Consider the following 27,917-nt stretch of genomic DNA (forward strand, 5'->3'; position numbering starts at 1 on the left):
GTGTGTCGAAAGTGTTTTCAAAAGTTGTAGTTAAAAAATCCGCAAATTCGATCTCACCAGTTACAAAATATATTCCATGACCAAAAACCTCACTCATCTTTCAAAAAAAAAAAAAGATAACCTAAAAAAAACCAAAAGAAAAAGGAGAAAAAAGGAAAACCAGTGAAACAACCTCGACCTCAGATGTCATTTCGAAAAATTTTGAATGTCACTAATACAAATGCATGTTCACACGCACACACACACCAAAAGCAAACTGCTGTAAAGTTTTCACACATATACACATACAATCATACATATACAAACACATGCATACCCCACACAGAGAAACATTCCCATCCATATAAACTGTATCTGTGCTAGAGAAATTTGTTATGCAACTTTGGTACCTGTAAAAATATATATTGCAAGCTAAAGGAACAATGTTGATTGCGGAATATTTGTGTAATACATATATAATATATACCTATACATATACATATATGTATGCCAGGCATCTGTCCTATGTACATATATACTATGTGTAAAATACGCTGTGTAGTTGAAAACGCGAAAAATGTTGCCTTTTATTTTGTATTTACCAACAAATTGTGATTTACATAAGCTCAAAAATTACTTTTTTTTTTTAGTTTTATTCGACTTTTTTTTTGATTGTTGTATATATTGTAATCTGCATTTTATTATATATAGTATGTACATATACTCTAAATGACAGTGTCCTTGATAACGATAAACTCAATACCCTCGATGTAAGAAGATTAGGATATCTTTACATACATAAGGGTACATTCTGCACCATCACGGATATTAAGGACACTTTTAGTCAATTTAATGTACTTCCGCATAAAATGTTTTTTCTATATGTTCTTCAATCACATTGAAATATACAAAGATACAGGCTAAAGTATATAGATTTTTCTAAATGTATATGTGTCCAAGCGTTATCTTGTATTTCTGGCAGCTAGGTGGTCTATTTTTAGCCGATCTCGGGCAGACCAGATCTTTTTTGCCTCCATAATGCAAACACACGCAAACTTTTCAATTCATTTATGTGTGTGTGTGTGTGTATAAAAGTATATATGTATTTATGTATATACATATGTATCCATAAATAAATATTGAAAATTCAGGGCTCGTTTTTGCACATACATACATACATATATGTATGGTCTAAAAGAAAAACTTTTTGTTTTTGTAACTTTGAGGAAAATTATTTAAATTAAATGTCCCCGAAAAAAATCATTGTGATTTCAGATCTCATTTTAAGCTATAACAACGCAGAGATGAGAAATGTACGTTTAAAAATACATTTTATCGACATAAATTCTCTTTTCTCTATATTGAATAATGCTTTATAAAAAATTTAAATTAGAAATTAGAACGTGATTTGTCAAACGACCGTTACTTTAATCATAAATGATTCTAGTTCCAGTTCCAGTTGGTTGCACCAGTTCCAAATAAAAAAGCAACAGCTGTCAGCCGTTGTGATCAACAGTACGCATGCCAGTTTCTATCTAGTATTAGAAAGACCTTAATCAGCGCCTTTTAAACCCCTTTTTAATATACAGAAAATTGCATTTCAGAAACAGTTTTATCAATTACTTATCTAAAATAATAGTTATTTTTTGCACACTAAAACCCGGCGTTGAGACAATCGAATAATTTTTTGTGGTGGCAACCCTAACAGGCACGGCGTTGGTTATTTCAGTAATAGACGGCTTGAGACTTAGTGCAATATTATCAGAGCACACACATTTAGAAAAGAAAAGAAAAATGCGCCATGGCTGAAAACACATATATATAAAAAATTCAGTACTTAACACGCAGTGCGTTCTTTGTTTTGAATGAATTACGGAGAATTCTAAATTGATACATCTAAATTTGTAAAAAATAAATTGCGTTTTATTCGCAAATCACTGCCGCCGCCACGGTTGTACAAAGTGACACGTGTGTGAATCTCATAAGTCGAGACGACGACAGCGACGTTCGCGAGCGAGGACAGGCTAAGTTAGTAGAAATTGTGTTCCCCCCCAACGAATTGGTGAAAAGTGTCTTACAAAAGTGCACAATCATCACGAAATACATTTCCACGTATCTCTAACTACGATTATGCACATTTTTCGTCTAAGCCTTTATTTTTTCTCTCTCTCAGTCTCTCTGTGAAAGATACTTATGTACAGTTGTATGTATTTGCACAAATGCACATTCTACATAAGTACATACCCATGTATGTATGTATGTATGTACATACATATGTATGTGTGCATATTATAATGACGCGTTTGAAACTCTCACACATACGATTTACGTATTCCAATTTATATATGTAAAGAACACAAAATATTTAACATTTGTTATTCAAGTCAACACACACATTATTATTATTTGTATGTTTCTCTATCGATTGAAACTATTGAAAAATAAAGAAAATATTTTTTTTTGTTTTATTGCTCCATTGTCTCCAATTGGTATAGGCCACTGAACGCAGAGGATAACAACTCAAGATGGAAGACGGTCACTCGAAAACCGTCGATCAAGCGCTAAACTTCTTTGGCACAGACCCTGAGCGCGGTCTCACTGTTGACCAGATCAAATCTAACCAGAAAAAATATGGACCAAATGGTAAGTAGTACATGCAAAATTTGTCTGCCCTAACGAAATTGATACTAATGTATTATTTTTGTTGTTTTTATTTACAGAATTGCCCACTGAAGAAGGTAACGAAATCTAATCTATAAATTGTGCAAATTAGATGACTTATTTATTTTGCCATCTTTGCGTTTTTTTGTTTATAGGAAAGAGTATTTGGCAGCTAGTCTTAGAGCAGTTCGATGATCTTCTGGTGAAGATTTTGCTTTTGGCCGCCATCATTTCATTCGTAAGTGTTTTTTTTTTTAATTTTTTGAAAGTCCCCTGTCCCAGAAAACCCCGCATCAACGAAAGAAGAAATAGTAGATATAAATAAATTGAAAATGGAAAGTTATGTCGTAATTTCCATATGCGAAAGTTTTTATTTTGACCAACAGCTGATTTATTTTCAAATTAATTCTCTTTTATGCTTTGTGACTTGGATATAACATAAAAGTTATAATTCCTACTGTTTGAATTATTTTTTGATTACGATTATTTCTAATACTGTTTACCATCAGATCATAACCTTGGTAAACAAAAATTACAAATTTTGCTTTATATTATTTAAAAACGATGCGGGATTTGGTCACAGGTCACTTAAAACATTTTTCCAAGTGAAGAAAAGGAGCTTGTAGTAACATGAGGATACAAATTTTGTTTTCTTCTCTTTTTTAAAGGTTTTAGCCCTGTTTGAAGAGCACGAAGACACGTTCACTGCATTTGTAGAACCCTTAGTAATTTTACTTATTCTGATAGCAAATGCGGTAGTCGGTGTTTGGCAAGAAAGGAATGCTGAATCCGCCATTGAGGCTCTGAAGGAATATGAGCCAGAGATGGGAAAGGTTGTCCGTCAGGACAAGTCTGGCATCCAGAAGATCAGAGCGAAAGAGATTGTTCCCGGTGATCTTGTTGAGATCTCTGTTGGTGACAAAATCCCCGCCGATATTCGCATCACTCACATCTATTCGACAACACTCAGAATCGATCAGTCCATTCTTACTGGTGAATCGGTCTCTGTCATCAAGCACACCGACGCCATTCCCGATCCACGTGCCGTCAATCAGGATAAGAAGAACATCCTGTTCTCCGGTACCAATGTTGCCGCTGGCAAGGCTCGCGGTGTTGTAATTGGCACTGGACTCTCCACTGCCATTGGCAAGATCCGTACTGAAATGTCTGAGACTGAAGAGATCAAGACCCCATTGCAACAGAAACTGGATGAGTTCGGTGAGCAATTGTCGAAGGTTATCTCGATCATTTGCGTTGCTGTCTGGGCCATCAACATTGGACACTTCAACGATCCCGCCCACGGTGGTTCCTGGATTAAGGGTGCCATCTACTACTTCAAGATTGCCGTCGCTCTGGCTGTCGCTGCCATTCCTGAGGGTCTTCCTGCTGTTATTACCACCTGTTTGGCTTTGGGTACTCGCCGTATGGCCAAGAAGAACGCCATTGTGCGCTCCCTACCTTCCGTTGAGACCTTGGGCTGCACCTCAGTTATCTGCTCTGATAAAACCGGCACACTCACCACCAACCAGATGTCCGTCTCCCGCATGTTCATCTTCGACAAAGTTGAGGGCAATGACAGCAGCTTCCTTGAATTCGAGCTGACTGGCTCCACATACGAACCCATTGGTGAGCTCTTCCTGGGCGGCCAACGTGCCAAGGCTAGCGATTACGACACACTCCAGGAACTGTCCACCATTTGCATCATGTGCAACGACTCTGCCATTGATTACAATGAATTCAAACAGGCCTTCGAGAAGGTTGGTGAAGCCACCGAGACTGCCCTTATTGTGTTGGCCGAGAAACTGAACTCCTTCAATGTCAACAAGGCTGGTTTGGATCGCCGCTCTGCTGCTATCTGCGCCCGTGCTGAAATTGAAACCAAATGGAAGAAGGAATTCACCCTGGAATTCTCCCGCGATCGTAAATCTATGTCCTCTTACTGCACACCATTGAAGGCTTCCCGCCTGGGCACTGGACCCAAACTCTTCGTTAAGGGCGCACCTGAAGGTGTCTTGGAACGTTGCACACACGCCCGTGTCGGCACCAGCAAGGTGCCATTGACATCGGCTCTTAAGGCCAAGATCTTGAGCCTGACTGGCCAATACGGTACTGGACGCGATACTCTCCGTTGCCTCGCCTTGGCCGTTGCCGATAGCCCAATGAAGCCCGATGAAATGGATCTGGGAGACTCCACCAAGTTCTACCAATATGAAGTCAACCTAACCTTTGTCGGTGTCGTCGGTATGTTGGATCCCCCACGTAAGGAAGTCTTCGACTCCATTGTCCGTTGCCGTGCCGCTGGTATTCGTGTCATTGTGATCACTGGTGATAACAAGGCTACCGCTGAGGCTATTTGCCGTCGTATCGGTGTGTTCACCGAAGATGAAGATACCACTGGCAAGTCCTATTCTGGTCGCGAATTCGATGACTTGTCCCCAGCTGAACAGAAGGCTGCCGTGGCCCGCTCTCGTCTATTCTCCCGTGTGGAACCCCAGCACAAATCGAAGATTGTTGAGTTCTTGCAGGGCATGAACGAAATCTCTGCCATGACTGGTGATGGTGTCAACGATGCCCCCGCCTTGAAGAAGGCTGAAATTGGTATTGCTATGGGCTCTGGTACCGCTGTGGCCAAATCTGCCGCCGAAATGGTCTTGGCTGATGATAACTTCTCCTCCATTGTGTCTGCCGTTGAAGAAGGTCGCGCTATTTATAACAACATGAAACAGTTCATCCGTTACCTCATTTCCTCAAACATTGGTGAGGTCGTCTCTATTTTCTTGACTGCTGCTCTTGGTCTGCCCGAAGCTTTGATTCCAGTCCAGCTCTTGTGGGTCAACTTGGTAAGAGACCAAAAAAAAGTTTCCATACATATAAATATCAAAATTCATACTTGCTTTTTTTGTAAAGGTTACTGATGGTCTACCAGCCACAGCTCTTGGTTTCAACCCACCTGATCTGGATATCATGGAGAAACCCCCACGCAAGGCCGATGAGGGTCTCATTTCCGGATGGCTATTCTTCCGGTTAGAAAAAACACAGTGCACACAAAAAAAAAGAACGTGTTTTCAACAAGAATTTTTCTTTTTTCTAATATAGTTACATGGCTATTGGCTTCTATGTTGGTGCCGCCACAGTTGGCGCTGCTGCATGGTGGTTCGTCTTCTCTGCAGAGGGTCCCAATCTAACCTACTGGCAGTTGACTCACCATCTGTCCTGCTTGGGCGGTGGCGACGAGTTCAAGGGTGTCGATTGCAAAATCTTCAGTGATCCACATGCAATGACCATGGCTCTTTCCGTTCTTGTCACAATTGAGATGTTGAACGCAATGAACAGGTAAAAAGATCAATCTTCTTGTGTTTGACTTGAATCGAAATACATATCCTTCAATCTTTTTGGTTCATAGCTTGTCTGAGAATCAGTCCCTGATTACAATGCCTCCATGGTGCAACTTGTGGTTGATTGGTTCAATGGCACTTTCCTTCACTCTTCACTTTGTTATTCTTTATGTGGATGTCCTCTCTGTAAGTACTAATTACAGGCAACTTAACTATGATTAACGCCAAAACTCTTCCAATTCAATTAAACTAAATTCTGTTTCTCTGTTCTGCGTGTTTGTGTCTTCTATTCATTTTTTTTCTTTAGACCGTCTTCCAAGTGACACCGTTGTCTGCAGAGGAATGGATAACTGTGATGAAATTCTCAATTCCTGTAGTTTTATTAGATGAAACATTGAAGTTTGTTGCTAGAAAAATCGCAGATGGTGAGAGTCCTATATATAAAATGCATGGGATTGTGTTAATGTGGGCTGTCTTCTTTGGCCTGCTGTACGCTATGATGCTTTAAGAACATAATTATAATCATTAAGCCCAACTTTATTATTCTAATTACTAGTATAAAGTGTTACTAAATATAAACAGAAACAACAAAAACAAAATTATATACATACTTATATATATACTTTTATATATATATATATGTATATCTCTAACATAATTACTTTAACCCCCCCAAAAAAAAAACAACATTTTTGTTCCCGGACTTAACTCTGGATTCCGGAATTCGGATGTATCACAAGGCTGACTGAGTGATATATCGAATACGGAACAAACCGACTTACTACCCCTCCAACTTCTTGGTTTTGGCTTAGAAGAAAACCAATGCTAAAAACGATCAATACCTTATGAACTAACTAATGATTCGTGTTTGTATATGATTTATTTAATACATACATATATAGCGAAATGGCTTTTTGTACATACAATGCAGTAGTTACATAAGACAGAGAGAGTACCCGTCATCGGTATATACATATATATATTTAAATTCGTTTCGTTTTACGTTTTTATAAGCATATGATTAATCAGAGTCATCAGAAACAACAACAATAACAACAAGTAATCGTTTTGTGCTAGAAATGAGTAACTAATTCCTATTGAAACTCAATATCAGTCGATGCTTCTTGCATCAAAATTGTGTGTTCGTTCTCTTCTGGCATAAAATATCTACATATATATATATATATATTTAGGGGTTTCAAAAGTTAGTTCAAATTTCTGGTCAGAAAATAACCAATTAAGCATTAAAGGGCATCAATAGATTTTTACCAAAAGTTTTCAAACTTTGTTTTTCTCTTATTTTTTTGTTTGTTTCTTCAGTCCGCTACCTCGATTAATCTGTACAAAAACAAATTGAACAAATTTTTGGAGAATTTTCGCAATTAGGCATTTTGTTGAAATACTCACTCACCGACTTTTGAAATATAAAAAATCAATATACAATCAACAATATCAATATAATAGAATGTATATAAAAATCCTCCTATTAAATATTTTCAAACGACTGGTATAAATTTGACTTATAGTTTGCTGCCCTTTTTAAGGCAAGAGTGTCTGTGTATGTACGTGGTTTGAATAGAATTGAATAGACATACATACATACATTTATATATGTACTTCAGATCGATCAATTGGTTATCCATTCCATAGTTGTAAGAAATTATATTCAAGGAAATTGTATAATCAATTTGCAATCAATAGGCGCCTTAGAGATAACACAAAAAAAAGTTTTTTGATCTATTTTCGTTTTTCTGTTTATTCTTCAATTAAATTTTCCAATCGCAATGCAAATGCGACAATTTTGCAATCCTATTTTAAAGTGTGGAGGTCTGCGGAAAGTTTATATAAATTCGGCATTGAATTTTATTACTTTATTTCTTTTTTTTGTAATTTATTATCACTCTCAGTTCTAAAACATTAAGTAAAACATTTGAGCATTTTAAGAAAATAGATATTTTAATGATTAAAAAAATATACATTATGTACTTTGTTATACAATTAGAGACGCTGTGAATTGATTAAAACAAAACAAAAAAAAAACAAAATGAAAAGTAAATTACATACAAAAAAAACTAACATTATTTACTCTAAATAAATTATGCAAAACTAAAAAACGTGCTCTGCAAAAACACCCACGGAACCCACCAATGGGGGGCGGGCACTTACCAATTATACAAAAAATGTATTTCTAATTAGCTTGTCGTTTTTTTGCGCTGCGTTTTTGAATTTTGCACGTTGCGTTCCTTGATCCAGCTATAAAGTGACGGCCACTGGATTTCTCTCTCTCTCTCAATATTATCTCCTCGCCATTATGAATTTACCAACATATCTGATCAACAAATTATTGTTTTATTCTTATACAGTAAATCCCAGATTTCATTAATTGGATGCCACCCGATTAATTTACCATAACACAAATTGAATCCATCCCTGCTTTAGAAAAGTGCGTGCAGTTATTACATTATAATGTCGTAAAAGCGTGCCGAATCCAATGTGAATGCAAACAAATCAATCAAAAAAAACAAACAACTATCCCGTAGCTGTACATTATGGTCTATTTACATTATATGACATTCAAAATGCATAAACGAATAAAGAAAGAATTGAAATTCAGCATGTAAGAGATCTGAAAACATGAAAAACGAAACAATAATAATAATAAAAAAAAAACCAAGAAATCCGAAATGATCCTTGTATCTTTATTCCATCCATCATCATGTAATGCAACTTGCAAATTTTATACCCACATCTATATAGAGAATATATTTATATATATTGTTACGATGATCACCAAAAACCGATCTCCCCGATAAACGATCTAACTGGAGCTGCCTAATCAATCCTTATTCAGATGCCTCATCCCATTTGCCTTAGTTGTATCTTAGTTTTTGGTTACCCATCATCAAGTAATTATAATATCTAATATATAATTCTGTGTGTGTGTATATGTCTATAGTTCCTGACGTCGTCGTCGACAAGTGGTAAAGGTTGCCCCAATAAATACAACCGATACGTACTATATGTGGAAATGAATGTGAAGGATGACAGATTTTTCTACCCTTTATCATTCGTGTATTAATCGCTCAGCCAGCCCTGTTATTTTGCAACTGCAATTTTAAATCTGACATAAACTAAATTATTATTTGCTTTAAAAAGTAAACTATTAATGGATAACATTTTGAACTGTGGGTTTAGTAAGATCGAATTAAATAAATACAATATATACCAACTACAATAATTAAATATTTACCATTACAAATGTACATAAATCGTCTCACACTTGCCTTTATGGACTTAAACGAGTGTAATTGAGTAAGTACTTTTATATTAAACTTAATAATCTGTTTAAAAGTCTATTTTCCATACACAAGATAAAGTTAGATTGTCCCATTTTAGGTCTGTGCCAATTATACTTTTTACTCATTTAATTTGACTGAAAGATAAGGCAAAGTTTTCTTTCGTCCCTGCCAAATGAGCTCGTATACTTCTGGAACTCTCTAAGAACTGAATACATTTTGATAGGGTTTGTCACTTCACATTTCACAAGCCATATAAAAATATATTCACTTGACAATAGACCAGTCCTATAAAAATGTATTCAGTTCTTAGAGAGTTCCAAAAGAATAGACACAAGTCCTATAAAAATGTATTCAGTTCTTTTGGAATAAGTTTGCAATACATCAACACTAAACAATTTGTGTTATTGAGATGAGGAAAAAGTAGTGAATAGATATTTGGCTTTTCCTTATATGTTTTATAAGTAACAGTTTGTATATTCAAGGTTTTCGAGTTTCCCTTATTTAATATTCAAACATTTCGAGAGTAATATTAACTAAAAAGCTACCCGCATAAAGAGCCAGAGGCATATACTATTAACAAATTCAATTCTGATTTTTTCAAAGATTTTTTTTAAGGTTTTTGCAATTTCTTTGTATTTCTTAAAGTTTTCTGTTTTTTCCATTTCACAAATAATTAGGTCAGTCTAATCAATTTATTATCATTTATCAGTATTATAGGTAGGTATATTGGTATATAAATAGGTATGCATAGGTATGTGTCGAATAATAATTAAGATGAAGGTAATGCCCACAAAGTGGCAGTTTTATCTGCTGAGGTTGATACAAAAGAAAAGTCAGTTGGATGCCATCGAATTGTGATTGCTTTGTCCTTATGTTCAGCCACAACAACAGATGATAATGTGTGAGCAAGATCTCCTTGGAGATCTGTTAATTTAATGGTATTATCATAGCTACAAGTGAGCATATAATAAGCGGATGGAGAAAATCGTACGCATCTGTGAAAGAAAAAAGAAAAAGGATTCATTTTTAGTAATTTTAATGCAGTAAAAGCTCTTTTAAGCTCTTGTCGTCCCCAATAAGCCATCAAACTTATAAATGAAGTAAAAGCAAATACTCTATTTCTAATGTGTTAATACTCTATGTTCTAATTAAAAGATATATAATTGGGAACATAAGATCTCAATTCACACTCTATTCCTCCTATACATATGATGATATGATACATTTAATATCCTGATGGTAGTATGACATTTTTGTGTGGCATATGATTTTTCGTTCGATATATTCATATGTTATAGTGTTCTGTCTGATCGGGCTAATTCCAATAAATATACAGCCCACGACAATAAGAAACTTGAATACAAAGTTTAGCTAGAAAAACTGAGAGATTTGTTTGCATAGTAACAGACAGACATCTATCTAAATTTCTGTTCAGAATAAGACTCACATTCTGTTCTCATTTTGTCCCTATTTCGAATGAAACATAATTATGTATAATTACCTTATTTCGGCATTGTGGGGATAAAATCGTTGTATGGGCCTATTGCCACGAATATCAAAAAGCATGCACGAACTATCTGCATGTCCTGATATAAGTAATCGACCTGTTGGATCCACACAGACCGCAGTCACTGATGAGCTTTTAATAGCACTGTCCCTGCAATCATGGTCCAAAGTGTTGACCGCAACATTAACTCTTAGATCCCAAAAGCGTATTGTTTTGTCCTGCGAAAGAATACCAAAAATTTAGATTTAGCTGAAAATAGTCATTGAATTGAAATGGTTTACCTGTGAACCGGACACAAACATTGCATTTGTCCAACTGTAGAGCGATAATATATGACCACTGTGGCCACTAAATGCCTGAAATGGTGTTCCTGTCACACAATCCGTGATATAGATTTTACAATTACCAGCTCCGCCGCTAACTAACAAACGCGATTTGGTCGAAGAATCATCCAGAAAACACATATCACGCACTGTGCCATCGTGCATATTGAGCTCCACTTCATGGCCAACCAATTGATCGGTGTCATTGTTGAATCTCATATATTTTATGGTCTTATCATTGGAACCTGTGGCAATGAGTTCACCATCCGATGACCAACACGTACAGTATATAGAGCCTCGATGATGTTTTGTCCGCTTGCATAGCACTGCTGGAGGATGTGCACCTTGCCTGAAGAGTTTAGATAGAATTTTCTTTTTACACCGGTTTCCATTTGTTGCCAAAGCAATCGCTTACCTTATTTTTGAAATTTGTGGATATTGACAAATTCGAAATGTTTTAGAATTCGATCCAACCGCATAGAGTTTGCCATCTGGATGAAAATCTACACTACGAATCGCTTGCGAGTCGCATAATGTAGTAACAGCTTCAAATTGTGGACGTTCTACGTCACCCTAGAGACAAAAAGAAAAGAAAAAGAGAAATTTCAAAAGAATTAATTCATTCAGATATGACCTAAAATCAATTGTCTGTTTCCCTACCAAAGGTAAATAGTCAACTGTTTGAAAAATGTGTTTACTGTTTTGAAAGTCCATCAATTATTATTATGCCCTTTTACAAAACTGCACCAAAAAGAGGAAAAAAAATGCTTGCGTGTACCAATAAACACAAATTTTGTTGACCTGCCATTTAGTTCACCTGCCTTTCTCGGAATTGAATGTTTTACCTGTCTTATTTCTACGTCCTTGACTTCGGTATTCATTAAGGACATTTGTTTTGAAGAAACAACAAATGGACTTTTAAATGTATGTAAATAAACCAGAGAAAATGCGAACAAAACAACTTGGTCCAAACCAAACAACGAGCTAAGCGACTTGTGGTAATAACCCATACAACCTGCAACAGTTTGCTTAACACAATTTGAGGGAAATCATCACCGTGACAACTAGCTATGAGATATCTGAATATTTGTGTTGTTTGGTTTGGCTTTATTTGAAGTGTCATAAATTATCAAAACAACAACTAAATACTCGACTGATTCAAGTCTCATTGACCTAATGGTACGATTTTGAAAAACATGTAGATAAGATAAGTTTTTTGTAGAATAACAAAATGTTGCTAAATACAATTCTCGTTCAAATGCATGAACTAATCTGAGGGACAATATTTTACGATAGCTACATAGTTATTTTAGTTATAGATACAAGATATTAGTTATAGATATTAGATAACCCTAGCATAGCCACTGCATAGATACAGTGCAGTCAAAAACCAAATATATTGGGGCTTATGATGAAAATTATGTAGATAGCCACGCAACTTCACTTTCCAATGTGAAATTTATAACATTCACAAATATAATAGTTGGTATATTTTTTAGTACAATTAAATTTGTTTGGTAGTCTTCTTTTTTTACACACTGCAATTTCGTCAATTTCTAATCGATTTCAATTTAATCTCGCAGTTAAGCATATTTAACATAAAATATTTCGATATTTTGGAAAAATTAATTTCATTGTGACTTTTAAAAAACTCATTATAATTTTTTGCGAGAATTTACCAAATTTTTATTTTTGAGGTTATGAAGCAAACCTTTATATTTTATTCTAATAAGAATATGAATTTCGGAATACACGTCGAAAATTGAAACAGTTACAGATTCACAAATTTGTGGTTATTTGAGAAAATTTAAGATATTTTTAAAATACTTTTCGGTGAGTCCACCTATTTTTCTCAGGCTGTATTTTCGGCAATTTTTAACCAAGATTTATATAGCAATGAAATCACCATTCAGCATATTTTTAAATGGCATTTGACACTTGGTTATTCGAAAAAATGAATTTTGATGCGATTTTTGAATGTGTACATCATGATTTCTTGCGAAAAAGGGGGAAAAAATGTATTTCTCGAGATTTTAATGCAGATCGAAAGACATTAAATACCCAACAAATTAACAAACTTCGAGCTTTATGAACTTCAGGTTTGGCATACAAAGAAAACAAGTCCATTAGTCTAATCGGCAGATTAAAAGAATTTAAATGTAACTACATTTAAAAATATTTCAAATGTTTTGCTGCGCTTGTTGTCATAGCGTACCAAATTTCACAATACTTACTTTATTTACTGTTTTCAATTCATTATCTAGAAATATGCATAGCTAATATCATTATTATAGATAATGTTTCAAGACTTACGTGTGGGATATTAGCCCCATGCTTTAACGGGTATTTCGCTTATCTTGATTTCGTTGCCGTACTGCCCTCTCGCACGTCGACTGACTAAATACCCAACAAATTCTACTCTAATTTACGGCGATTGCGCAGAAAACAAAAAAAGAAAAAACTCAAGATTGCCGTGTATTGACCCTCGTGTTATCAGGCTCGAATGTTTTTTTGGTAGGTAGGTCAGTGTATTCTTGCAAATATGTCCAAACTTGTTATCTACATGAGATGTGTTGAAAAGATAAAGACTCTTGTCAGTTTATCGGCCTTTCTTTTTTAAGTTTAAGTGGTATAAGAATTCAGGTTGACCTAAAACTAAGAATTATATATATTAATAAAACATTTTTAATTATTGTTACAATTTTTGATATTTTATTTACGTAAAAATAAAATATTTGGACATATGATTGAATATAACAAATTAATAACCTTCATTTAAAAATTTGATTGATTCTTAAACTTGTCTAGTGTTGCGAACTCTTATCAAATAGAGCGATTAATGCTCTTAAGAGTAAATTGTTATAACTTCACGGCCTCCTCCTCGTACCATTAATACTTTTTCAAGTCCTTCTGTTAAAACTTCCAAGAATTCCATATCTAAAAATAAGGATGTGGTTAATTATAGGTGATTTAAAGATAAATCTTCATGAACTTACAATTGCTTTCACGTTCCGCTCTCACTTCTCTAGGTGGCCCTGGTAAGTTCATGATGACCAATTGGGCATCCTGTGACTTTTCTACAATTACTTCATTTAGTTTTATTGCTGTGTGCATGCGACGAACATTGAACTCGTCCCTGAGAAAGGATACCAGAAGGATAAATTTATTACATTTTGAAAAATGAAGATATACAAAAACTTACGGTTTCACACTGGACTTTATGTTATCGTCGGCTTTTTCTGTCGATTCATCTTTATTAGATAGATTTTCAGGTGCATCCAAATTTTCTGGACCATCTGAGTCAATTGAATTACGTTTCTCATCATTTTGAGAATCCTGTCAATATAGAATTCATTGGTTATAATATGTGATTAATAAATACTTAAGACTTATTAAATAATGTACTGTGCCTTTTTGATGGTTAAAACTATAAATTATGTGTAAAAATTATAAACATTCAACACAAGTTTCAACATTGAGAAATAATAATAAAATCAAAATTAATTATTAAAATTCGATGAATTCTTTTTCTTTTATGATCTTTTCCTGAAATATTTTCAATACTTATTTTAATAATATTAAAACTACTTTACTTGGCACACAGAAGTTTGTGTGCTTTTTAAAACTTGGATCCTTCTCTTTTTTTTCATATGGAGCGCAAGTAAATAGATAAAATAATAGACAACAAAAATGTATAATCAAGATACATACGTGATTTTGTATTTCTTCTATGGTTGGATCGGCAAAGCGAACCTTCGACGCTGTTTTTGTTACGTCATAATGGTGGTCTACAATTGTTTGAACCTGGAAATGTTAGCGTCAAGTATATAAGACATGATTTTTCTTTTTCAAATTCGGATCACTCACTGGACTAGCAATGAACATTCGAAACGTGGGGAGGAAATAATATATAAATCTTAGATCTAATATTTTAATAACCACTAAACAAACACACAAAAATATTTATCATTCACCAATCAGGCGTGTTCCCGTTTTCGATTTCGCATAAATTTAGTCAAAATCAACTGATACAAAAATTTAATCGTTGTTCATTTTCAATTCCAAATAAAGTTTTCAGTCTAAAAATTTCCAATTGTAACCTATTCGAAAACGAGAACAGTTCTGAATATTTCAATTATTTTTAAAACTATGTACAAGTGTTTTATTTTTGTTCTTTAATAGTTTTAAAAATATTCAAAATACATTTCTCATAGTTTTACGGATGTCGATAATATATAGAATTTAGCTTGTGTTTTATGTATCTTTTTGATATCAAAAATGATTGTAGATATAGCTGTATATATATAGATTCACGTGCTTATACATACAAATACGCCAAATGCGACATAGAAATGTGTTTGGGTCGTTCCTAAGGTCATAAAGTGCAATCGACTAAAATTAAACGACACTCGGAGCATCCTCGAAAATAGATATAACTAATGATGCATCTCAAACTGCACGATAATAATCAAATGCTAAAGCATAACATTATACATTCCCATAGGCATTTTATTAAAGCAATATTTCCAGCAAAAGAGAGAAGAGTAGAAGTATTTAAATTGCTTGACCATTTGATCTATTAACTAAAGAGCTCTCAGATAAAATCATTTGTTTGGTATCGGAGTAATAATAAATGTGAATTATTGGACAATTGTATAATAAAAACGCATTTTCTTCAAAGCCTTTGTTTGCTAATAAAATGAAATGGAACAAACAGAACAAAGCAGCATTTATAAAACTCTTGAAATGCCCTTCTCTATAAGCATATTTTATGCGGGTGAATTGTGATATGTTGTACATATAATGCAGGTTCTCACATATATGTATTATTAATCTTCGAAGATAAATATAAAAATAATTATTAAATTCTTTGTTATGGGATTGCGTGAATCAGATTTTGTGAGATTTATAACTGCCCTATTAAAAGAAATATTAGAAAAGCTAACACCAAAACGGCAAAGTTTATAAACCCTTGAAATCATTGTCCACTCTTTCTACGCCTCAATGCGATTGCAACATACAAGAAAATTGAGGATCATTCTACTCCATTGTAAATTAAAATTTCTAAAACAAAATAAGTTCATTCATATACTTTTATTTTCACAATTTCTTTTTGATACTTGGTACGGCATTCTATTTTCGACTGATTTTGATCTGATTAAGCCGATTCCGATAAATGTGCTATCTACACCCAAAAAAAGATAAAATGCAAAATTTCAATTAAATATCTCAAACACTTCGAATACTGTAGGAATAATAATATGCCTATTCATCAATAATATTAAAACAACAAACCTACTAAAGTCATTTTCAATACTATTAAAAGACTTTTCTGTGATACCTTACAATTGCTTTTGGATTGGCTTCCGTTCATTATCGATTTCTGTGACACTCCTGTATGCATATGTAATGCATATGTAAGTCTCTTGGCTTTTACATTTTGGGTTTGTTTTAAGAACATTTAAAACTTTGATAAAATAGTAGATTCTAAAAAATTGGTCACTTAAGTTTTAAGTTTTCGTGACATTTTAGAACATTTGGTTGAAAATTTCTAAAAGATTTCAAAGAAATCATCTTAGAATAAGTTAATTATTACGAAAACGATAACCTAATGAATATTTTTTTATGTCTTTGGACCAAACCGATCAAATTGTCAAACGATTATTTTAAACTATGACGAAAACTTAATGTATAACACAATTCCAATTCTAAATTTTAAAGCAAAACAGTTTTGAAATTGATATCCTGAAGCATTACATTGCACTTCTGCATACAAAAATTAAAAGGCTTGATAAAAACCTTTATTATAAAATATCTATTTTATATTCTTGTTGGTATTGCACTGCATTATATGTATATAAAAAGTTACAGATGAATTGTGGGAAGTATGAATATGAATAGACATTACATAGACATACGCACATACATAGATACATCGATAGATAGACACATTGATAGATGGATGGAGCACAATGAGCTGAATATGAAGATAATGAAAATCGTATACATAGAATCGTACATAGTAGAAATGTGAGTTTGTATCTTTATCAGTGCCTAAAAGTCTAACTTCTCTCTTCCTTTTGATCCATTCTAATAGGTACACATGCAATGGGAATGAATCAAATTATACACACGAGTGTGAATCCAAGTCGATTGATGAATATATTGATTGGGGTCGTATGTACATATAGATTTATATATATAGAGATAATAATATTTATAATGTGAATATCTGAATATGCATATATATTTTTGCATTCTGCAATTTGTGTATAGGATTCTTTACCAAAGACAATTTATTATCACTGGGTGTTTCCTTAAAGTCCATTATAGTCTGAACCTTTGGATTTTTAATAAATATAAAGTTTTTTTGTAAATTTTAATTTCGATCTCAATAATTTGTTTGTTTTTTTTTAATGCAAATATGTATGTAATGTTTGAATTTATGGTTAAATTAATATAAATACATAAATACCAACTAAAAAAAAAAAGAAATATACAAATTATACTAATAAACCATTAAACAAGATCGAAGTTGTAATGTGCAGAATGTCTTTATATATATTTGTTTCTTTTTTTTGGGATGACAGTACATTTTCCTATATGGGATGTACTTTTTTGGATGAATTCTTAACAAATGCCAAAATGATAAAATATTTAAAACCAAAATACTTACCACTTTGGAGTTCTCTTTCTTGTTTAAGCCTAATGCTCTTAGCATTTGATTGCGCTGTTCCATCATGAGTGTTCTTTCATAGGTATACGCAGAAATGTCGCTGTTATTCTATAATAATAATAATGAATATTATTACTACCAACTATTTCAGGAAATGTATTTAATTTGATTACCATTTCGACTACTTCAACATCAGCTTCAATTCGAAGATGATATAGGAATGTCTTCAAATCTTTCTTCATTTGAATCGAGTTATCCTCGATTTGAGCAACTGTGAAAATTCGTAGCTTGCAATTACGCCAGGTACGATGTTGTTTCAATAAGAAGGGCAACAACATAAGTAAACCTCCATCGTGAACGATCCACCAGATATCAATGTTGCCACCAATCTAAATAAGAGGATAGAGGATAGAGTACATGTGTATAAAACAATTCAAATGCCATCCCAAAAATTCACTTTTACTTTATGATTCGATTCTGGATAGAAGTTAATGCCCTTTGGCACCATCAATGCCATATGACAAGCGGCCACTGTTCGTACTGTTTGGATGAATGTCTTCCAACTGTTGCGGCCCTCTTGCCTCCAGCTGTAGGGCCAACCAATAATCACGGTATTTGGCTTCATCCCTCCCAAACCAATTGTTTGAATACTATTGAGAATGTGCGAGTGGGACAAAGAAAGATATATAGAGACTATGGAATGCGCAGATGCTGTTCATCTTTTTGGAGGTATACTTACACTGAGCTCAGACCTTCCCCAATTTCCTGGGCTACAAGAACATCACAAAATCCTTTTACCTTCTCATCTGTCATATATTTGCGTAGAGTATTCTTTGCATCGACAGCTTTATTTGTTATCTTTGTGTGGTCACCCTTTATCACAGACACACAAATTGTCAATCCTTTGCCAGCCTTCAATTGTGTTGCAAACGAGAATATCTTTCGATATTTTGGCAATAGATTATCATTCAATTTAGAGAGCACCAAAATTTGCGGACGCCAATTTTTCGTATGCGGTGGGCCTTCTTCAAGACGTAGAAGTGAGTATCTAGCTGCGGTGAGTGCCATTCCACGAATGCCATCACCCCATTCCTTCTCGGCGCTGTCAAAAAAGAAAGCACAGAATATTTTAATTGTCAATTCCGATCACTTTGACTTCAGGACTTACCCTCGGTATTCAATATATTTATAGATTATGATGGCCATTCCCATTGCAATGAGAGCAAAGTACCATGAAGTCATGATCATTACTGATATGCACAATGTGAGTCCCAGCAAGGATAAACTCCAATGATAGAATTTGAAACGGGGTCTCCAATTTGGCGTTCTCAACAAAGTTTGCACAGCGCAGGCCAAATTGACAAAACCGTAACACATGAGGAAAAACATGGACAATAAAGGCGCCAACAGATCCACATTACCTACAAACCAGAACAGAAAAAAATGTCAATTCAAATAGTAAAGAAAAGAAATTGAATTTGCCAACACATACCCAACAAAATGCCACACTGACAGATGACAATTGTGAGAAGCAGAGCCCTAGTTGGTTCTCCTCGACTTGATGATTTGGCAAATGGTGCCAAAAATGGAATAATTTCATCTCTGGCAATCGCTTGTAGCAATCGTGGAGCACCAGTCAAACTTTGAAGTCCAGCTCCCAAAGTGGACAAAAACGAGCCAATCAATATAACCCACTGATTGGGCCACGCAATATTGGCGACAACCAATTTACCTCCAATCGATTGACCAAATCTATAAGTATAATAACAAACAAATAAGAATTATAGACTCTTCTGTTTGATATCACATTGTTAACTTACTTGTCTCTCAACAACAAATTATCAACTGTGCCAGCAAAAAACATGACACTGGATAGATAAACCGTACTTGTTGTCAGAATAGCACATATTGTTCCAATGGGTATACTCTTTTGGGCATCAGCAAGATCTCCCGAACGATTTGAGCCAGCCATAATGCCTAAAAAACAACATAAAAAACCCCATAAAACACTTATTTAAGTAAACTTTTTAGGCTAATTGTCTTACCCGTCACCGAGGGGAAGAATATGCCAATGAGCAATGTGAATGAAGTTGTTATATCAGCCATAATTTGATTATACGATTGACCTCCAACATTCTCAATATCCACAGAATTTCGGCCATACGATATAAATTGTCCTTTCTCCAAAAATGATGGAAAGATATTGTCATAGAATACGCCACTGGATAGACCCTTAATGCCCTTCACTTTGGTCACATTGTTATCTGAATTGGAAATAGAAAATTGTATATTTTAGTACGAAAATATACAAATATTTTGCTATTCACTTACTTAGGTAATACTCTTCGCATTTGTTATTGGGGCAGTAGATGTCACGTAAGAATGAATCATCTTTTGTGCAATTTTCCAATGGTATATCCTTCAGGAGTCTCTTTCCAAGAACACACATGCTGCAAATTATTTTCTTGTAGTAATTATTTTATATCGTTATTTAATGTAAACTTACTATAACTTCTCATTGCCATTGATATTGTCGAAAATTCCCACATAAACGGCTATAATCGATAGAATTACACAGGCCAATGCAACAGTTGCAAACTTATTGACAAATTTGACACCCACGAACACAATTAAACCTAAAATAATAAAAGTTTTAAGATTAAGTACAGCAAATAACTATAGTAAATAAAAATTAAATTCGACTTACCCATAAATATGAGCAATAATGTGCCATAGACTCTGAAATTGTTATACATTGCGTCTGCATCTTTGGTGAAATCTCCAAAGATCGATGCCCATGGTGCCATATATGTCTAAAATTATTACAAACATGTCATAAGCCTTTGTTTGAGTTTAAAAATTAACTACTTTTATACATACTAAAACAATTTCAACAGCACCAACAATGTACATGGCCGCTGCAAGTGTTGTTCCAGTATAGAACAACATTCCCACCGCCCCGCCAAATTCAGGTCCAAGTGATCTAAGTAAGTATCCAAAAGATTAGGGATTGTAAAGATTCCTTAATGAGTTTGACAAACCTACCGTGATATCATAAAGTAACTCCCTCCTGCGGGTACAACCCCATTCGTTGCGATGGCCGACATTGAAATGGCAGTTAACATTGTCTTGAAGGATAATTAACAATTATAAATATGGGAATTTGGGGGGAAACATTATTTTTTTTAGGCATTTCGCTTACCACACAGCAGCAGGTCAAGACAATAAGAAATCCACAAATAGCACCAGCCGTACCAACAACCCATGTTAATCGAATGAACAATATTACACCAAAGATATTTTGAATGCATGGCAAGAATACTCCAATTAGGGTGCCTGAAGAGGAAAGAAGATTCAATTAGGTATTACGAAATACGCTCTAAGCCATAATTTGAGGTTCTTCAAAATCTTTTCCTTTATTTCCTCCTATTTGGTAGTGGTTAAATTTTAGTTGCTTTACTTACCCATTCGAGCCGAAGGTGCTGCTGGCTTTGCATCCGGATCGGTGGCCGCTGGTATCGTGTTTTCATAATTGGCAATTGATGAAATAAAAGTGGATATATGGGGCCTGGTCGCCAAATCATCATCATAGAGATATAAGTTGGGATCGATGGTCGACTTCTGATTTTCTTCATCCCTGTGGATATCACCTGAGTCTAAAATGAAGAATATGTAAAAATTGAATGAGTAAAATCGTCCTTAGATTTGGATTAGATATTTTAGTGAAAACTCACATAAAGAGCAGTCGAGAAGTCAGTTTTTCAAGAGAAAAAGCGATTATTTATTCATGAGTTCTTTTAAAAAAAATCTATTTGATTTATCTATTTATATTTATGTTATTGCATAAATACATGTGAATTTCAACAATTTCAATGAGGATATAACTTATAACTCAAAATGGATTCGCAAAGGGTTAAACTACTCCTTAAGTCACTCCTTAAAAAAGTGATTCTTAACATATTTTCAAAGTTTTTCCTTTAACAAACTGCTAAATCGTTCAATATTCAATGCCATAATACGATTTTTAATTAAAATTCGCTATGTCTAAAAGTGATTTTAACACAACAATTTAAAAATTAAATCAAGTTTTGACTATTATAATAAAGACTGAATATACTCAAGACATGATATTATTTTTTAAGCTCTGAATTTTTTTTCCTTTTGTCCTTTAAAGAATATCATTAACTTTAGTTTTCTGAAAGTCATTGCAATAAGTTGCTAAGATTACAGTAGGAATTTTAGATTAAGTATTCAAATTGATATACGAAATTGCTAGGTTTTAGGTCTGAACTAAACCAAGTTGATGCAATTTTTAAAAATTTGTCGTACTGTGGAGATGTTAACAAAGTCACAGTGTTTCCAACTCGAATGACTAAAGATTGAATTTCATTAAAAGCTTTGAGAAAGGACTGAATTTCCATTCCTTAACAAGTATGTACAAGTAAAAAATCCTCCCAGTCAGACTGATCAAAGAAATTAAATACTGCCTGCAAACCTATGAACCCCTTGAGGAAATTTCACGTGATAAGTTTCAATGTATCGCTTTCAGTTAATTTAAATAAACTTCAGCTAAGGTCAACTAATGTTTATTCAAATTATTTGCCACTCCCCCGAAACTGAACACAAAAACCAAAAAACTATTGGTTATCTAATTGAGCATATAAACCTAGGTTTGTGGTTTATGTAACTTTCTTTCACTAGCGACTCACTTTATTTATAAATATTTAACAAGGATTTTAGTAATTCCAACTATTTAGTCGGGATTACCATACATTATGCAATAGTCTGGTAACTGATTACACACTTACATACACACAAATGTACATACAAATGTTTGAAGGTATGGGTATGCCATATATCGACCCAGCGTTTGTTTATTGTCATTTGATTTCTACTATATGCACACATATACATACATACATATGTATGTATATATGTTAGTATGTACCTATATGTGATTTTGGTTTGGGTTATTGGGCGTACCTGCTTTTGTATCGTGCATTGTTCCATTTTTTTCGGATGGTATTATATCGACATCATCCGAATCATCTTTTGCACTGTTGTTTTGCATGTTAACGTTAAATTTAAAATCTAAAATGTTCTTCTAGATTGCACTTTTTATCACTTAGAATTAGCTAACACTTTAGTGAGAGATTTGCAAAAAGATATGAATAAGTCATATACATACATATGTATGTATATAAAACCGCATTATGTATTATATAATCAAAAGGCGTGGTCGTTTTCCATATAAAGTCTACACAGCATTATCTTTGGTAATATATTGCTAAATCTGATCCAAGTCATTGATATTGGGCATAGTTAACTAAACCAAATGGTTAATAATATTAACCAAAAAAGGGCGGATTAAGGCAGAAGCCAATAGGCCCCAGCATTCGTATATGTATAGAGACTGAAATGTCTCAATTTGTTGGAATTTCACCAAGTATGAGAATATTTAATTTAAATTTTTGAACATCAGAAATATGCATAAACATTCCGATTCACTGGCGCGTAAAGAAAAAAAAAACGTATAGAATGTAAATTTAGGTCAAGGATCTGGAACTCGTTATGCATCTTTTTCTTTTTTTCTTTCCTTTGGTTCATTTATTTGCTCTCGGTTTTTTTTCTTTCTACTTTTCTTTTCTTTGATGCCTGCAAATGAATCTCTTCTTCACTTGGTTGAGGGGGGATGAAATTAACTGCTTGAAAAGGATGTGTGGATTGTTATGAAATAAATTAACAATATTTAACACTTGATGGAAATCGAACTTAAAGAGAGGCATGGAAAAACGAACTCCTTCACCATGTGATTATATGTAGATATTTTTGACCATTTTAATAATTGAACACACTGTCGTTTATGTATGTATTTGATTATTGTTGGTTTTCGTCGATTATTAAATTTCTACTCGGTTTAAGAAGAACTTGTAATTCATTGCATTGTATTATTATTATTTTTTTTTGTTTTTTTATTATGATTTTCTTTTAATTAATTCATTTTCTAAAATTTATATATTTTTTATCAAGCGAAAACGCTCAAAGTTATGCTACTTTTTTTTGTTTGGTTGGATTAATAGAAAAACTTAAGAAAAACTGTTTGTAAGCCGAATAAAAATTATGTTGCCCAGGAACCTGAGCATTTTGGTTGAGATGAAAATGAAAGCTCTTCTCTACACACGCAATTTTTTATACACATTCGTTTTTTTGGAACGAGAGAGAGAGTAAGAGAGAGCCCAGAGAGAGCGAGAGTTTATTGCAGGTATGTATATTTTAGCCAGGAGAGATACAACACACACACAAGCACGCACACACATTTTATCAGGACCCGTCCAGCACAGACTCTCTCCCACACAGACACACACACACACACACACACACACACACACAGCATCCTTTTGTATTGGAAGGCAGCAGCAGGCAGGGGCAAAGCTTGCCCAGAGGCTGGGATGTTATCAAAGCTTTTTTTCTGCCCAGCTTTACAGCTGAGCAGCTTTGGGGAAAATGTGTCAGCAGGACATCTTTAAAATCTTTACAATTTGGGCCAAACGGAATGCATTTACATATACTGGAGAGCGTACCAGGACATGGGAGTTGAGCTAGCAGCTGGCCAAAAGAGAGGCAGAGCGAGAGAGAGAGAGTGCGTCAGCAACCGCATTAAATATTTCCAGGCACAGAATACTCCCACCCAAATTTAGACTTCCATCTCTCTAATTTCACACACATTAATTCAATCATCATCACATTTATGGGATAAAATAAAGGCAAGCACGTCCTTAATTCATCAGAAACAAACCATATTTCCTTCCTTCTCTACACTTATAATCAGACTTGATTAACTTGACGAGTTGTATTCGCTATAGTGATTCCCTTCAGTCACTTTGTCTAGGTCAGCTATCATGATAAAAAAAAAAAAATTTATTTGCACAAAGCTTTTTTTGTTGATGCAGGCTTACTGAGTTAGAAAACTTTTTTTTTGGGGGGCGAAAATGTCAAGCTGTGTGGTGAACCACTCATCTAATCCTTTATCAGCTTAATGCATAATAGAGATTAAATTGTGTCAGCCGACTTTTTGCAACTCGTGACCGTACAAGGCTAATGTGATAATATTTCCAAAAATATTTGTCGCACTCGGTGTCGGATTGAGAGATTGAGAGACTTGTTGAAAAGAAAACATTTGGTAATAAATTCCATATTAAATCACCTTGCCCTACCTTAAATATTTCTGTGCTCACACTTCAAAATGTACACTTTGATAAAAATTTGGATTTTTTATCTTTATTAATACATATTTCTTACCTGGCACTTCATCATCATGAATATCTCCTAATAGCTTTCCACTTGCTGATTCGTCATGCTGATAGTCCAATACAGTATCTTCGTCTGCTTTGGTAACTTGAAATCGATCTGGCATATTCTCTGAAATAAAAATAAAGTTTTTTATAACCTTTGCTAGTTTTTGGGTAGCATGACTGACTACTCTTTTTCCTTTCCCCGTTGCTGTAAAAAAATCTAAGAACTTATCTAAGAATTGTCTATTTTGCAATTTTATTATACATATATGGTAGCTATTAGATTTGTATAAAATTCCACAGAATTAAAGCTTTATCCGTTGATCCGTGGATTACCTTGATAGGTGATAATCGTACAAAAGGCCAACGAGTTTTTCTAATCAAACTTATTTTTCAGAACGTGAGTATGTACATAAGTTCCCATGTATGTGTATGTACATATATTCAAACAACCCATAACTTTTGAAAAACAAGGACGTTACTGACTTTTCGACTGATCGTTTTTTAAGAGCATGTTGACAGTTAGCTATTGTATTTTGATGAACTTTAGTATGTACGTTGGAATGCATAATAAACTTCCAAGTACTAAGCTTCATAATAATTCAAACCAAAATGAATGTATCCTTTTTAACTTATACTCCTGTGAAATTCAGGAATGACCCAAGAAAATAATCAAAATAATTCACTTTAATTAGGGAGATTAAAATCACAAGATAACTATGCATATACATACATATGTATGTACATACATACATACATACATATGTACATACTTAAGTATGTAAATATTTAGTTAAAAACTACATTGTGACAATAATTTGTAAATTTATTTTATATATATGTACATAAATTCGCCATAAAGAAGAATTGATTTTGTAATATTTTTTTTTTTTTAATTTATTTGAGAAAATTAAATTTTTTAAAAATATTGCCTCTTTCATAAATAATTAATGAAAAGGTGGTAATTTTAATTCAAAGTTTATCACAATCTTTTTTTTCCATGTGGATCAGAATTTGTTTGTTGTAGGCACACTTGTATATTTGTAAAAATAAATATTATATTTATCAGTCCCTTCCATCAGTCCCTAAGAATTCCCATTCTTTTAAAATAGCAGCGAAAAAGAATCAAATTTCGTCTTTGTTTGTTATCTTAAAACTTTTACACCGGCTAAAACACATACATACATACATACATGTGTACATATGTATGTATGTACATACATACAATCCTACGAATCCCCCATGCTGATTCCCTATATCACCCCTTTGACGCTTATATATGTATGTATGTACATATGTTTATATAAATGTACATAGATACATATTTGTTAAGGAACTTACATTTTCCGTTCATAAGCAACATACGAAAATGCATACATACATATGTATCTACGTATGTATGTATGTACATAAATACAGACCGAAGGCTTACAAGTATTACCTAACAACAATAAAAACAAACAATTGAAAATACAGTATTAATTGGAACAACAGAAACTTTCAGCAATCGTTCACCCTTCAAAGAACGAACATAATCTCCCCCTCTCTTTCTAGCCGTCTGTCTGTATCTATCTGTAGATTCTATGTAGTAACGGGTTCGATAAAATAAAAAAACCAATGTTTACAAGTAAAAAGTTATACATATGTATACACTTATATGTATGTACATATGTATGTATGAATGTACGGGTAGGTAATTAATTTATTTATTTGTAATGAGAGGTTTTTTTTCTCCATGTATTTCGAGATTTACTTGAATAAGCGTCTTGCACTTGCACTCGAGGTCAACGACAACAACCAAGCACCAGCTAGCTAGCCAGTACCGTTAGCTTCCTTCTAGTTATTTATTTTTTATTAATGCACAACACAACACGCACACACACCACACACACAAATACATATAAACACAAATAATAATTCTTCTCTCCTTTTTATTTAGCGAACTTTTCAATTGTACGAATAAAATAAAACTATCATATTAAAGGCGCATGAGTAATACAAAATGATTTTCTACTGTATATAATTTGGAATACCAAGTTGGGGGAACTGCCTAGTGTATTAATGAAAATTGTAATTGAAATCAAATGTAATGCATATGGCTTGGCACATAGCAAAGGAAAACACTGTGGCGGACGGGATGACGATTGTATTTTGGACAAAATACATACAGCCAGAGATATCTCAATTCTTTTTATTGCAATTAACACCATCATAACTGTATACATTTACCATTTTTATGATAATTTAATCTTGAGCAAATCGAAGCAGCATGAAAAAGTTTACCAATTCTGTGTGTGAAACAAAAAAAAATACTGATTGTTGCCGAAATTTATAAAGCAGACAACAAATACTTAATCTAAGAGATACAAATGTACATATGTATGTACATATGTATACACACATGCATTTGTAGTCTGGACGTAAAGTTCCTTATATAATAATTAAGATTAATAAAATCACATATGTACATGCATACATATGTGCCTATGTATGTTTGTACATATGTATGTGTATGTATTTATGCGTGTATGTAAATAGTTAAACAATTTATCATTAGTTTATTTTATAAATCTCCATATCTGTGTCACAAGACAACATGCTAAGAATGTCAATAAAATTGTATTAAAAATTAATAAGAATGTCATGCACAAAAATTCACATTATAATCTACCCTACGAAAAAGATTTTGTACGCAAATAAATATAAGTCAGGAAGTTTTCATTGATTTTATTTGAATGACAAAAAAAAATGGTAAAGAATAAGACGAATTTATCAATCAATTTGAATACACGTTTCATGAAATCGTAGAATAAATCATTTAAAATCCTTATTTTTAACATTATAA

General features: G+C 33.6%; 3 protein-coding genes across 15 annotated transcripts; 1 reads left to right on the plus strand and 2 right to left on the minus strand.

Annotated features, from left to right (window-relative positions):
• Positions 1–1,801: 1,801 nt before the first annotated feature.
• LOC6640866 (calcium-transporting ATPase sarcoplasmic/endoplasmic reticulum type) lies at positions 1,802–9,210 on the plus strand. 3 transcript variants are annotated; one of them, XM_023175057.2, is made up of 10 exons: positions 1,803–2,007; positions 2,475–2,622; positions 2,700–2,717; positions 2,796–2,878; positions 3,309–5,480; positions 5,548–5,663; positions 5,737–5,973; positions 6,044–6,161; positions 6,283–6,400; positions 8,932–9,210. In XM_023175057.2, exons 2-10 carry the CDS (start codon positions 2,505–2,507, stop codon positions 8,958–8,960), a joined length of 3,009 nt encoding a protein of 1,002 aa, XP_023030825.1. In that variant the 5' UTR covers positions 1,803–2,007; positions 2,475–2,504; the 3' UTR covers positions 8,961–9,210. The 3 variants fall into 3 exon arrangements, with proteins under 3 accessions (XP_015034152.1, XP_023030825.1, XP_023030826.1); XM_023175058.2 differs by lacking the exon at positions 8,932–9,210 and adding an exon at positions 8,339–8,588; XM_015178666.3 differs by lacking the exon at positions 8,932–9,210 and having other exon boundaries at positions 1,802–2,007; positions 6,283–6,574.
• Positions 9,211–9,905: 695 nt separating this feature from the next.
• On the minus strand, positions 9,906–12,546 carry LOC6640867 (WD repeat-containing protein 47). 2 transcript variants are annotated; one of them, XM_047009778.1, is made up of 5 exons: positions 11,765–11,942; positions 11,520–11,677; positions 11,063–11,453; positions 10,776–10,999; positions 9,906–10,269 (listed from the first exon to the last, which is right to left on the minus strand). In XM_047009778.1, exons 1-5 carry the CDS (start codon positions 11,816–11,818, stop codon positions 10,044–10,046), a joined length of 1,053 nt encoding a protein of 350 aa, XP_046865734.1. In that variant the 5' UTR covers positions 11,819–11,942; the 3' UTR covers positions 9,906–10,043. The 2 variants fall into 2 exon arrangements, with proteins under 2 accessions (XP_046865734.1, XP_002063788.3); XM_002063752.3 differs by lacking the exon at positions 11,765–11,942 and adding an exon at positions 11,950–12,546 and having other exon boundaries at positions 9,907–10,269.
• A 1,266-nt stretch (positions 12,547–13,812) lies between these two features.
• LOC6640936 (solute carrier family 12 member 6) lies at positions 13,813–27,037 on the minus strand. Of its 10 annotated transcripts, none has more exons than XM_023174996.2 (22): positions 26,826–27,037; positions 25,080–25,199; positions 21,245–21,436; positions 20,983–21,116; positions 20,826–20,908; positions 20,661–20,763; positions 20,488–20,593; positions 20,287–20,416; positions 20,112–20,230; positions 19,826–20,044; positions 19,601–19,757; positions 19,273–19,532; positions 18,949–19,201; positions 18,520–18,882; positions 18,238–18,430; positions 17,954–18,169; positions 17,781–17,888; positions 17,391–17,444; positions 14,816–14,908; positions 14,307–14,440; positions 14,101–14,240; positions 13,813–14,041 (listed from the first exon to the last, which is right to left on the minus strand). In XM_023174996.2, the coding sequence occupies exons 2-22, from the start codon at positions 25,192–25,194 to the stop codon at positions 13,950–13,952; spliced, it is 3,264 nt and encodes a 1,087-aa protein (XP_023030764.1). In that variant the 5' UTR covers positions 25,195–25,199; positions 26,826–27,037; the 3' UTR covers positions 13,813–13,949. The 10 variants fall into 10 exon arrangements, with proteins under 10 accessions (XP_023030764.1, XP_023030765.1, XP_002063789.2 ...); XM_002063753.4 differs by having other exon boundaries at positions 13,814–14,041; positions 18,244–18,430; positions 26,826–27,036; XM_023174997.2 differs by lacking the exons at positions 25,080–25,199; positions 26,826–27,037 and adding an exon at positions 22,764–22,900.
• Positions 27,038–27,917: the final 880 nt, after the last annotated feature.

Source organism: Drosophila willistoni (genome assembly GCF_018902025.1).
Source record: "Drosophila willistoni isolate 14030-0811.24 chromosome 2L unlocalized genomic scaffold, UCI_dwil_1.1 Seg168, whole genome shotgun sequence".
Taxonomy (NCBI): Eukaryota; Metazoa; Arthropoda; class Insecta; order Diptera; family Drosophilidae; genus Drosophila; species Drosophila willistoni.